At 44.9% G+C, this 13,347-nt stretch overlaps 1 protein-coding gene across 6 annotated transcripts in view; it reads left to right on the top strand.

The window, feature by feature from the left end:
• Mct1 (Monocarboxylate transporter 1) overlaps nt 1–13,347 on the top strand; it is a 217,333-nt gene that overhangs the window by 155,586 nt on the left and 48,400 nt on the right. For all 6 annotated transcript variants that reach the window (XR_012889211.1, XM_075884456.1, XM_075884519.1 and 3 more), the window contains 2 exons: nt 2,758–3,774; nt 11,814–11,957. Coding sequence is in view for 5 of the 6 variants with exons in the window: in XM_075884456.1 (XP_075740571.1) it covers nt 3,450–3,774; nt 11,814–11,957 (469 nt within the window). In the remaining variant the exon portion in view is untranslated. The remainder of the gene's footprint in view (nt 1–2,757; nt 3,775–11,813; nt 11,958–13,347) is intronic.

The raw sequence follows: 13,347 nt of genomic DNA, 5'->3' as shown, positions 1-13,347 counted from the left end.
ATTGGAGGACCCATTTGGAAAACATATGTGCGGTGGCGGAGAGAAAACTATGGTACTTGCGAAGAAAATGAAGACTTGCTACGACTCCCGTTAAGCTAGCAGCATATCTTACGTACATTTGGCCAACATTGGAATATGCCACCATTGTGTGGGATCCCTCTGAAATCGGCCTCATTAATATGCTAGAAAGAGTACAAAGGCGAGCAGCCAGGTTTATTCTTTCAAAGTACTCCTCGACTGAGTCAGTAACAGAAATGCTACGCTCTCTTCAGCTGCCCACTTTAGCTGAATGACGGCAATTGGCAAGGATGAAGTTCTTGTTTTTATTCTCAAAAAATAAATGAAAAATAAACACAACAGAATACTTAACGCCACGCCGCAGAAGAAACCTAAGAAGTGTAAAAGATTACACATGCGAAGTGCCACAACAGCGTGTCAATGTATATGCGAATTCATTTTTTCCAAAAACAATTCGTCAGTGGAATGCTTTGCCATTACCACTGGTTCATTGTGATTCACTGGAAAAATTTCAAGAAGGGCTCAAAGATATTTTTCTGTAAGCATGGTCTACTATGTTAATTTATTGCAATTTATTTGTATGCTTACTACGACTGCACTGTTTTTTCTTCAGCCTCGATTCCGGTGTTTCCAATGTATGTCATGTTACATTTCCAAGTTCAAGTATTGCTGTGTAAATTGCCGTATGATTTGAATGTATTGATGTTTGTCATTCTTAGTATGTCCCACCCCTGTGACAGCCGAAAGGCTAACAGTATTTGGAAAATAAATAAATAAAATAAAATAATACGTTGCATGCTGTATCATGTTGCATGGCACTGCAATTGCTTTATGGTAAATGTGTTTTTTTAAGTATTGTTCAACACTTTCTCTTTTTCTTTATTGAAGTGTACTTATACAATATCTGCTTCTTTAAAGCAATTTATTTCTTGAAATGTATATTTATTTAGACCCCAAACTTTTAATTGGCAATGCATGTATAACCAGTGTTGTGTATTTTCATGTACTTACAAGAGACTCTGAAATGAAAAAGAAATAATGAACGCGCAATGAACAAGCCTATGCCTTGCTTTTTCCTACATTAGAGGGCAACTCACGGGCAGGCAGACGCCAGATAATAAGTGATAATTGATAAGCAAACCTCTTTTTCGCAAATCCTCAATGTCGTTGTAACTTTGGAAGACTTCATCCGCCCTATTGATTTTTGCTGAACTTCGTCGGTGGTTTGATGTTCTTACCCTTCAACTTTAGCTTGCTTAGATAACTCGATTAATACGGCCATTTGCCGCCACCTGCGGTTTCGATGTTCCCTCGGTCAGATTGCACGGCATGATAGATGGAGCTTTCCAAATAAACCATCGGTCCCTGATTTATTTAGAGAATAATATTTTTTGTTGAACTCCGAAGTCCTGTTTCTTAAAATTTCATATAGTTTTTTACAAGACAGGTTCGCGCGTGTTTTGACGCCGGTTTTTAATTTCCCCCTAACGCGTGTTTCTTCTTCTGCTGGCTGGGTAGCGTAATTAATGAAGGCGAAAGGCCAGCAGGGCCGGAGATAGGGAATATACTTCATGAGATTCAACTAAGTGGGCTTTCCATTAAGGCCAGGTTTGAGTGTATAGAACTCGAGAGAGCCGGCGAGCTGGGGTCGGCCGTAACTGCCAGCTTCTCTCGCTTCATCCACTTAACGCAGGCTGAAATGAAAGGTTCTCTTAGGGACGCTTACAGAGCTTTTATTCCACCTATTCCTCGCCATCTATTCTCTCTTCTACCACGGAGAATCGACCGCTGTTAGTAATAAGAAGCGGAGCACTCAAGTTTTTGTGCACTGTCTACCATAGGCCGAACGCCATCGTGTCCAAGACCAAGCTTGGATTGAAGAGACAATAAAACCAAGGAAGTCATAGATGACGTCTTCATTTGCAGTGATTCAGGTGTGAATGCGGAGAAAATAAAGAGGACGAAAAGATCGCCCGCGTACCCATGGGGACTAAGCCTGTACAAACTTCGCAACACACCACCCGTTGTCCACACCATTTCAGTCATACAAGTAACTGCTCCTGTAATTTACTCGGTGTTCTTGTCTGTGGCGTCCAGCAGGGAAAAAAAACGATGCTCTAAAATTCTACTTTTTTCGTTCTGCGAACAGGATTAAGTAAGGGCGTCTCTGTCGAGGTACGCAAATTAAAAAAAAAAAAAGAAAACTGAAGACTAATAGCACAGGATTTGGCTTCTCCTGATCGATCCAAATGTTCAGATTTCGAGTGTTAACCGAGTTCTACTCGCCATTGTGCTGATGTGGCGTGAATGCACAATTTTTCGAGCATTAGCTTTTGCTGGCGCAGCCAAGGCGGGGGGGGGGGGGAGTTTAGAATATGGAAACACACGATACCCCGCTTTCAAACACGCACTCACACAAACACGTGCGTACGAAAACACACAATAAGTATGGTTACACCATCTTCTTTCCTACCTTACCTGATTGAAAATAATTCTAGGTACGCCCTTATTACATCTCGAGTAGTCAAATACAAACATGAATATAGGTACCTCTGCTGCTACTCGTCGTCCTACGTGTACTAATATTACTTTTTATATGTGTATGTTTCCCATTACTATGTTATTCAGGGTTGTATGACTTGTACGGAAGCTTAGACAAAATATTGCGCACATATTTCATTGCCTGCGATAGGCTTCATTTGATTGACCTTGTTCTTCTTTCATCTACAATTTTTCCAGGCAGCAAGCAAGCAGGCACGGAGGCCGTGAGATGAAGTGAACAGCGAGGCGGAGCCATACTTCCGGGCAATTACCAGAAGCCAAACGGCGAAAGGAAGCTACGACGCCCGTCAAGATACAGTGACGACGCGTGCATATTACTCAACCATAGCACGTAGGACACAAGCAGGCGAGTCATCGCTGAGCCTTTGCGAGAGGCGGAAAGAAAAAAATAAGCAAAACGAAACAACATTGTGCACGACCCGTCATCGATGCGTCAGTGGCCGAGCTTCCATCGCCGATTTCCGCTCTTTGTTGAGGTGCTCTACGAGCAACGTTGGTAGCACGTTGTGGGTGCGCAAGGGACCGCTCAAACGCCTTAGGGAAAACAGGAGGAGACTAGACTGCGTGCTCAAGAAAAGGGTTACACCGCTGACCGACTTCCGGGAGGCAGACTCAAGCCTTATGTACATAGCGGGAACTGTCAGGGAAGCGAAACAGCTCAACCTTCCGCGTTAGGAGCGTGTCTCGAGCTCAGTCTTGAACTGTAAAGACACGCAGAAACGCAGCTCAGCTCATAAAGACTGAACCTCGGCTAACATTGATGGTATTGTGGCGGTAACAAAGCGCCCACGATTTGCCGAAGGCGTTCTTAACGGTGTGACGGAAAGAAGGCCGGGACATCTAGATTGCCTTCAGTAACACAACGAGACATGGGCGAGCGGAAGAGCACCAACGGTCGGGGTCCGGAGTCTAGGACGGCGGCCAACGGAGTGGTGGCCTCGACGCCACCGACAACCACGGCCAGCGGGATGGGCAGCACCCAGCAACACCTGTCGGCCACCGCGCTCGCGCCGCCCCCAGACGGTGGATGGGGCTGGGTGGTCGTCTTTTCGTCCTTCATGATCCACGTGATCGCCGACGGGGTCACGTACACGTTCGGCATCTTCTACCTGGAGTTCCTCAAACAGTTCCAAGAGTCCAAGGGCAAGACGGCCTGGATCGCCTCCATCATGGTCGGCACCACGTTCTGCATCGGTGAGTTCTCACCCGCCTACTGCGACCTATTGTTCGAAACGAGAATTCAAATCGAAAAGAAAAGGCTATCTGTGCCGTATATGCAGTATATTAGACTGCATATAGACGTTGTTCGCGCCATCTCTCCTTCATGTGAACAGGCGACATCATTTGCACTTTAGGGACACTGAAGTGAGACGGTCAGTTGGTTGAAATGCACTGCGAGAGCACCTCTGTCGTTGCCTTTATTGTCATAAGAGTCTTAATAAAAGATAAAATTGAGATTGAAGCTCTAATTTTACATGTCGCGCCGAAATATTCGTGCGTGATGCCAGAGATTTCTAAGTAAAAGTTTCGGACTCTGAAGCCATTAGCCCAACGAAAATCGCTGAAAGTCAGTTTTTTAAAGTTTATGGTTTTCTCAGAAAACGATATAGGTAATTATGACCCATTAAGACCAACGTAGGTGCTAACATGTGGCGTGAAGATTTATTACGTTATGATAACCAGTGCGAAAAATTCTAGGTGGTGCCAACACCCGTATTCTCTTTTTGCGTGCTTTCTCACTTACCAATCTTCTCATGGCTCGGCTGCGATCCCCGGGCCGGCAGTCGCATTTGGGGCGAGGCAGAATGGTAGAGGTCCACGTGTTGTGCTACGTCAGTGCACCTTACAGACTACCAGACGCTCGAAATTTTTGGAGCCCTCCACTATGGTCTCATGATCATATCGTGGTATTTGGACGTTTAACTCATAATATTATTGTATTCGTCTTGTGGTAACCGTGGTGATATTGTAACAGGACAAATTTTTTTTGCTTTAGTCTGTTTTAAACGCCTCAACAACTCTGTCAGCACGCGAACCCGCCGCAGTATAGTTCTAATGTTCGAGTGCGGACCCGGAGGTCGCGGGATGGAATCCCGGCGAAGGCGGCCGCATGGTCGATGAAGCCGGGAGTTGTCGAAGCCCGTGTAGTAGATTTACGTGCACGTTGAAGAATTTCAGGTGGCCGAAATTCCCGGAGGCATTCACTACGGCGTCTCTCACGATATCGTGGTTTTCGGATGTTAAACTCCGACAATTATTGCATGTCAGTCCGCGAATAAAAAGGTACCGTCAATGTAGACGGCAGTGAATCACTACTGTAGTAGTGCTTGTAACAAGTGTAAAATTGTGCTATTGCAGTGTTTCTATGCCACCAAAAGAGCACTTTCACAGCTCAAATTACAGTTTTTTTGACGCAGTGGTATTAGCGTTACATGTAAAATTAATGTTTCCGGATATGATCACTATTCTCTAGTGTTTGGTGAATTTCGTAGGTGATTCGCTGACTACAAAAATGCATCGCGTTTTCTAAATGCCCACCCGCTCTTTCCTTTCTTTCTTCAAGTAAGATCGGTCAGGTCCAACTTGTCGCTTGGTAAACAATGAACTGATTTCACCCTTAAATGAATCTAAGTGATATTTACGAGTTTAAGCAGGTTTACGGCGCATTCAGGAATTTTCACGTCGATCTCGGAAATGTGGATGACATTAACGTTACAGTCGCACTCACAAATGTCCAACATTTCTATTGATGTAAGCCTGCTATAACGTGCAGTTACCGCGTTAAAACATATTTTATTGCCTGTGAGTAGGGGCTGACTTTCCAAGTGTTAAATGTTTATTAGTAATATTATAATGATTAATAATAATAATAATAATAATAATAATAATAATAATAATAATAATAATAATAATAATAATAATAATAATAATAATAATAATAATAATAATAATAATAATATTATTATTATCTGGCGTTAGGCGCCCCAAAACCACGACATCATTATGAGGCACGTCAGAATGGACGGCTCCGGGATTTCGAACAGCCAGGCCTTTTTAACTTGAACCAGGATCGAGCCCGCCTAATTCGTGTTTGGAGCCAAGAATCGTTAAATGTGGAAAACTCGACCCTGACAAGCTGCGGTGTCATCTTTGATGAATACCATCTATTCTTACGCAGCACGAGTAGACGAGGCAACCGCGTAACTGTTAAGTATATATTACACTGCTCGGCCGATATGAAACTTTATATCTTACGCCTGTATAAGCGAAAAGAAAGAGGCATCAGAGATAATTTTTAAGAATGCAAGCTGTATTCAATCAATGTTTCGTAATCAATGTATCGTAGCCATGGTCAGCTGTTTGTGGGGGCATTGGGAAGGGGTCATGGTATGGGAAATGGCTGAGTAATGCTCAAGTCGCGTTGACGGGCAGCGAATGGTTGGAATAGCTGCACAGACCGAATGAGATTGTTTTCGCTGGCATGTGTCGGTTTAGATGCACACAGAGAGAATATCACGATCGCCCGGCGTGGTCTAAAAAAAAACACAAGCTGCAATATCTGCTCGACCTTCCGCGATTTCACGAAACGTTCCGATTCATGTATACTTTTCTAGATATCGTTACGAGCGAGTGCAAAGCAGCGGCCGCGCGCAATTTTTTGCCCTCTGGCATCGAGCCCAAGTGACAACGCAGACCTTGGCGGCGTGGAGTCGAAGCCCTCGCACGGTTCCTCTAAGTACACATCGCGTGTTGTTTTGCGTGTCTCTTGAGAAACACTCCAGCGTTACGCGCCGTTCATGAGGCACGAAACAAGTTTCCCAGTCATTGCTTTTCTTTCACAGTCACAAGACGTTGCTTGTAAGCACGCACTGCCGTGGTCATCGGTCTTCTTCTTACTGGGCCCTGCTGATAAACAGCCAAGCTCACTGACACGAGCAGCGCAACGACACGAGTCGGCGTTTACATGAGCGCTCCAGAAATCTGAACCATCGTTCCCGTTTTTCCGCTAGTCAGAAAACCGGAATGAGATAAAGAGGCATCAAATAGAGAGCGTGTTGAACAGGCGTAAGGATATCTTCTCCTAGACTGATGGGAAAAGAAACTTTGCAACAAAGGAAGTCGGCTGATGAATTGTCCAAGACACTCCGCGAAAACAGACTTATCGCGCTGGTATCTGGGAGATTTAACACAAAGTACGCACATACCAAAAATCATGTGCACGTAAGACACAAAAATTTGTAACCTATTGGAGTTCTTTACAGTAAGTTGTATATGGATATCTTTGAAGAGAAGGACTCACTCGATCCAGTTAATAACGTCTTGGCAGGTGGATCAAGGGATTTTTGCCGCTACTTAGGGCAGCGTCACATATCGTCAGTTTCTTTTATACGCTGAATTTGTTGTATATGTAGTACAGCACTGAAACAAAAGCACTAATGAACTGGTATTGCCTTGTATATGGGAAAGGTTGTGAGGGCCACCCTGCCTTGTCGCCTCTTCTTAACACACCCGCCGGTATAGTGCAAAAGGTGTCGGGCCGGTCCTGTAGAGTATGCGGGTTTCTTTTCTCTTTTCTATTTTTTCATCCCTGTAAAGTGTGCTTTGTAGCCATGGCCTCGCATCGAACCTAGGGCACGTTGCACTTACAGGGAAAGTGGACTACTCCTGCTCCTTTTCGTCTGCCGGAGCTCGACGACTTTTTCCACCCAAACGGTTTCCCTAAGATTATTATTGACCTTTTTAATCATGAGCCTGGTGCTTATAAATGAACCACATTTGATTCATATAAGTGAAGCGCGCTGGACGTAAGGGATACATTGAGGTCGTTCAGGTTTTCGAGTAATGCAAGGCTCGGCGGCACGTAATGAAAGCAATCTTGAGAGGAGTTAACGAGTGCAGTTAGGCGCAGCACATAGATTCTGTTATGAAACAGTGGCATACACGAAAGCACGAAAACAGCTCACCATTGATGAGGACATAATATTTATCAGGAAACTCATCCACAATCAGGTGTACTCTAGGAAGATATGCACGGTAAGGTGCACGTAATATAGCTGTGGTTTATTACGTCACATAACCAAAGGCAAGTCAAGACATTCTGTCTTGCTCAAAATTAAAAAATAATCACTGAAGCGCAAACATCAGCGTTTGTTTTACCTGAAAACAGGCAGCTATTGCATATTCATGGCTTTGTTTTTTTTGTTTTTTTTACTTTGTGAAGATTTTTGCAGCGAAATTTTATGTTTGAGCAATCAACGTGAAATGTAATGACATGATACGAACAGAATAATGGCACGCTCTAATGGTAAGCATAAATAATATATTGATTTAGACGATCCGCTTTAATGCTTAGTGAATAAATCAGTTTATGTGGCTGATTTTCGTGGACTCCTTTTCGAAAAAAAAAAAAAAACGTTTATTGCCTGTTCTGACGAGTCCGTTTCCTGTAAATAGTGAAGCCAACAGTTCCAACTCTCTAAAACTTGCGAAAAGCATGATCCAAGTTGTGTTGATGTTTTTGGGAGCAGACCATGACGGCGAGTTTATTCCACCCCCTCAAAATAAACGGGTCATGTTGATCTTTCGTTGTTTATATTATTACGAAGTTCGAGCACGTGAGTTATTTTCTTTTAGATTCGGCATGACTGAAAAACAGGGCCTGACTTCGCAAAACCTTTCAATCCTTAGAAATATTACGTGGCCTGAAGTGGAAAACTTGCCCGTGCTATTTGGAAGACATCATTGTTTTCTCGTCAACCTTCTCTCAACACTTACACCGTTTAGATGAAGTCCTCATGTGCCTGGGTACGGCTGACCTTCAGCTGAACTAAAAAAAGTGTCGTTTTGCCAGCAAGAAAATTAAGGTCTTAGTCCACATTGTGAGTAATGATGGCATTAGTCCTGATCCCGATAAAATATCGGCCGTTCTTCATTTTCATCGCCCTGAAAGGACCAAGGACTTACGCAGTTTTCTTAGCCTGGCTTCATACTTGCGCCGATTCATACGAGACTTTGCCTTGGTAGCCGCACCTTGGCACAAATTACTTGGTTCAGGTGTTTCCTTTGAGTGGATTCCTGCCTGCGAATCAGCGTTTAGCCATATGAAAAACGCCCTCACATCTGAACCAGTGCTTCGCCATTTCTAACTCGTAAAGTCCGTCTGGTGTCGAAAATGCCGTCTTTTCTTTATCGCCCTCATGCGTCGGTATCTGCCACTATTCCGAACGTAGATCGAGGCTCGAGAAGTATTGAGCTCCCTGTAGTGAATCCAAGGCGTCATCTATACGTGGCATCGGGTATACATCCTTGCGCGTGATCATGCTTAGCGCCCGGTAAAAATGCAGAAGGGCACAGAACCGTCTTTTTTTCGAACTAAGAGGACAGATGAATATCAAGAGCTAGCAGAGGGGCGTATTATGTTCCGTCTCAACATGTCGTCAACGTTTTGTTCAATAACCTTCGGCTCAGCTACTGATACGCGATATGGCCGACGACGAACGACGGACGTACCCTCACTCTCGATGCGATGAGGGGTTACGCACGTCTGTCCCAATACGGGTGAACGGACGTCAAACAAAACTTCGTGCTTAGTAAGCAAGGCAAACAGTTGTTGGGTCTGCGAAGGAGTCAGGTCAGAGCTGATGGTAGTTTTGAGGGTGGAGGTGGATGGGAAACTTTCTACAGGGGGATCTTCACGGGAAGCGTCTTGAAAAGTTACTACAGAGAAAGGCTCCGGTGTAGTGACGCAAGCCAACGTTAAGCCCTTCAGAACCAGCATTTTTTCGGGCGTCTGGTTTGTTGCGCAAAGCAATGCGAAGCCATCGTCGAAACATATTAGACCTGATGCGAAGGCTATTTTTTTGGTGACACAGCGTATGGAGGGTTGTACGAGCACATCACCGCAGTCAATGATATCAGACAGAAGTGTAACAATTCGCTGAGTGTGCAGAGGTAGCTATGTGTCTTCTGCAGCATAAAAACGAAGTGGTGCGTCATCTGCGTGAAGCGAATAGGCGGTATCGTTCATGTGTAGGACGCATTGCTGGCAGCAGATGGACGTGGACACCGTTGAAGGAAAGTCCCATCCTAATATTAGCTGTATAGTACACAAACTATGCACTGAAAATCGCACATAATTGAGAATTCCATCAATGTAGACACGAACAGTGCACAAGGTGGGAGGACGGATGGCGTCCCCTTCAGCAGCGAGCAACGTAGGTCCATCGTAGGGCGTAGTAACTTTGCGGAGAAGGGCACACAAATTTCTTTGAATGACTGAAAACTAGCACTAGTGTCTTTTAATGCTTCCACTTCTATGCCTTTCAGCGAAACAGATATCATATTACGAGGATGTTCTGGAGGAACCTTTTCTACTTCGCTAAATGCAGCTGCCCCCCCCCCCTTACCCGGAAGTTGCGTAATTTAGTTTTCCGGGCGACGGTCAGCGAAATGAGAGGCTGGCCGAAGTGGTGACATTGAGTGACGGAGAAGGGACGACGAGCGATGCCTGGAACCCCGGTAGCGAAGAGCCATTTCAGGAGTTTCTGATGGCGAAGAAGAGCGACCGTGAAACGTAGCGCAAGGACGCTGCTGAAAACTGGTTGCTGTGGCATAGTCATTTCGTTTGTAAGTGTCAAACCCACGACGCTCGTATCGCTGACGCTTGCGACGACACGTGTGACGTGTCCACGATATCCGCAAAGTAGAATGTAGGTCTCGTCGGGCGCCATGATTGATAGTAGGGTTGGTTGTTTGGGCGGGGGACTATGGAATCCAGGTGTGCTGGCGCCGGTCGTGCACAGTAAGGCTGGTTTTTCGTGCTGGGCGCCAGAGACACCAGATGGGCTGGGGTCGTCGTCGGCGGTATCGGTGGAACGAAGGTTGGAGTAACTGTGATGACTTGCGCGGAAGTCAGTGGGGCTTTAGAGACGTGAGAGTCTGTGTACGCATTACCAGTCATAGCCGCCAATTCCTCCTTGACGACGTCCCGTAAATTTGTACTGAAGGTTTCAGAAGGAAACTGACGCGCTCGAAAACCAAGTGACTGCAGTTCCTCTCGTATTGTGGTGCGGATCATGGCTCGTAACAAGGGGTCGGCAGTAGGGTTGTCGGGGATGGCTGCAGGAGAGTTGTCCAGCTGCAGCCATGCGGATTCGAGCTCGTCCAGGTGCTGGCACATAGCTTCAATGTCAGCAACGGTACTTGGGTCCCAGCACCTCCACCACTCGCGACAAAGTCCTTTACACGCCTTTATTAGGCCTGGAAGATGTGGCCAAAAAACAGTCACCTCCAAGGCACAGAACCGACTCAAGAGCCATATCCTCTAACGATGAAGTTGAAGAACACTAGGTGATGATGGTTTTGTACAGGTGATGAAGAAGCGTGCTTTACAAGCCCACAATATTGTCTTAGGACGGCCTTCCCCTAAGTATGTTGACTGTGGCTATTGCATACGACGTTTGTTTTTACGAACGGCATACTGTCGCAAGAATATTATGTTTATGAACTCAGGACCCATATTCCGAAATACGCCTTGCGTTAATCATGTTTATATAAGATATCGATGCTGTGAATATTCTTGGAGAAGCCGAGCAACGAATGGTCAAGAATACTTGTAAAGGTAAAGTTTTGTTAGCTTGGCTAAGACGAAAAAACCTATAGTCATAGCTCCTGAAAAGCAGCGTTGTTGTGTCATTAATACTTATACTTTAGACAACGTGCGCCCCACGAGTCCGTGACCAATCTTCGATGAAGATGGATTCACAGCGAAAGGAAACTGTGTAAGGGGTAGTTTCAAAACGATATGTATATAGAGTAAAGATTGTGTAAAGGTATTACGTAAGTCGTGCGAATTTCCCGCATCATGTTAATTTAGTTTTGTTAAGGTGCACGAATCGATGCATCATCTTAGAACTATGCGACGTCTTTTGCTTTGGAATGAAGTCCCCCCCCCCCCAAAAAAAAAAGTGCTTGGTGAAAAAATTTAAAAAGTTTTAGGTAATCTGCGATAGCCGGACGTGACAAGTTACTGACTTCACACTCTTTTCGGCGCTCGGTGACAGGGAGAGAAGCAACACTACGAACTCTCACAAATAAGTCATATGAACGTGACCAACCTCATTTCCCAATTAAAAGCTCAGTTACCGCACCTTTGACTCCCCATCTCTCTTATTTTTGTTTGTTTCGTTTGTCCGGAGTGGGGGCCTATATTCAGCGAATGCGCCACATCGCAGGTCCCGTGGCGAGCGGCCTGACGACCAAGTACGGCTGCCGGGCGGTGACCATCGCGGGCTCGCTTCTCGCCACCCTTGGGCTCGTCGTCAGCGTAGTGGCTCCGAACGTCACGTACCTGTTCTTCACCATCGGCTTCTGCACAGGTGAGTAGGCCTCCCTTCGACACACTGTGCAGCGCTGAAGTATATGCATCATGCGAATGACTTCATGAGTACCCATAAATACCCTTTAGGGGAGTATTATGGGACAAAAAGGTCAATACAAACATCATGTACAATAAACTGGAAACAACTGGAAAACAATAACTTGTAGTACGGCTAAGTTATCAGCGATAGCTCGAACAGCGAACCAATGAAAATAATTTAAAATGACAACAGTTACAGAAGACCAATAAAATATACAAAAATAAAAATGTGTTAAAATACACGCACGTCAAGAAGAACTGACCATGAAGTAGTTGTTACTGAGAACACAACGTCGTCCGCTAAAACAAAGAAAGAAAGGAAGCAAATTCAGAGGGGAAAACGAGCAATTATGAGTGAGTCGAAAAATCACCCAAAAGAAATCATAAAAACAGTATAGAAAACGCCGTATGTGAACATCTGCCAGTGCGTAACATCTCTTGACACTAGTTTATGTTAGTTTCGGTGTCTAAGTACAATGGCCAGTCATTCCACGTGGAATGAAGGAATTTGCGAACCGACGGGAGTGGCTTGCTCAGCGCTTAGCACTAAATGGCTGATCGCGGCGAGGAGAAATGGATGCGCGTGAGCAAAGACTTTGAAAAACGCGGTAGAGATATTACACTGCATATGACAACGGTTTTCAATCTATATCTATTTTTCCTGTTCGGAAAGCGTGGTAATAAAAAATAACAAAAGTTTAATCACACAGACCAGAACAGCTGCTCGCGAAGTTATGGACGAAGCCTGGTGCAGGTATGATCGTAATTACCCGAGCATGTTCGATTCGAAGACGTGCCTCGTTGCTTGTAGGGCGTGCTCGGTTATGTAGAGAAAAAAATTGCTAGGGTTGTTGGCTATAACGGCTTGAATACAGTTAGGCTACATAAACGTGGAAAATATCAGTAGTCTGTGAATGCGAAGAAGTTTGAATTCGACAAAGCTAAAATGACGCCCGTCATAGCCCTACGCGTCTCAATGTCATTACAAATAGAGGACATTATATGGTTAGATGAGATGCCTAGCACATATAAAAGAACATCCACAAATACCCCAACATTTCTCATTCATATTGGGGTCCTAGTTTCTCCATTGCAAGCATAAAGTAGGAAACAGTACAGGATTACACATTCCGATTGAGGCGAAAACCTCAGATTTCTCATCAAACGCGAGACTTGACCATCGGCATCGGGGATGAGCGATAGAAAAAAAGATCATCACGTGATGACGTCCCTATGTCATGTGATGATGATACCATAGATCACTAGAATTTGTAGCATCAGTACGGCGTCATCATGACGTCACTGTGACTCAAAGTCGCAAGATCACGTCATCACAGGCACCGTAGTTT

This window comes from Rhipicephalus microplus, chromosome 1 (assembly GCF_043290135.1).
Source record: "Rhipicephalus microplus isolate Deutch F79 chromosome 1, USDA_Rmic, whole genome shotgun sequence".
NCBI lineage: Eukaryota > Metazoa > Arthropoda > Arachnida > Ixodida > Ixodidae > Rhipicephalus > Rhipicephalus microplus.
This window is presented reverse-complemented; position numbering and strand designations above follow the sequence as displayed.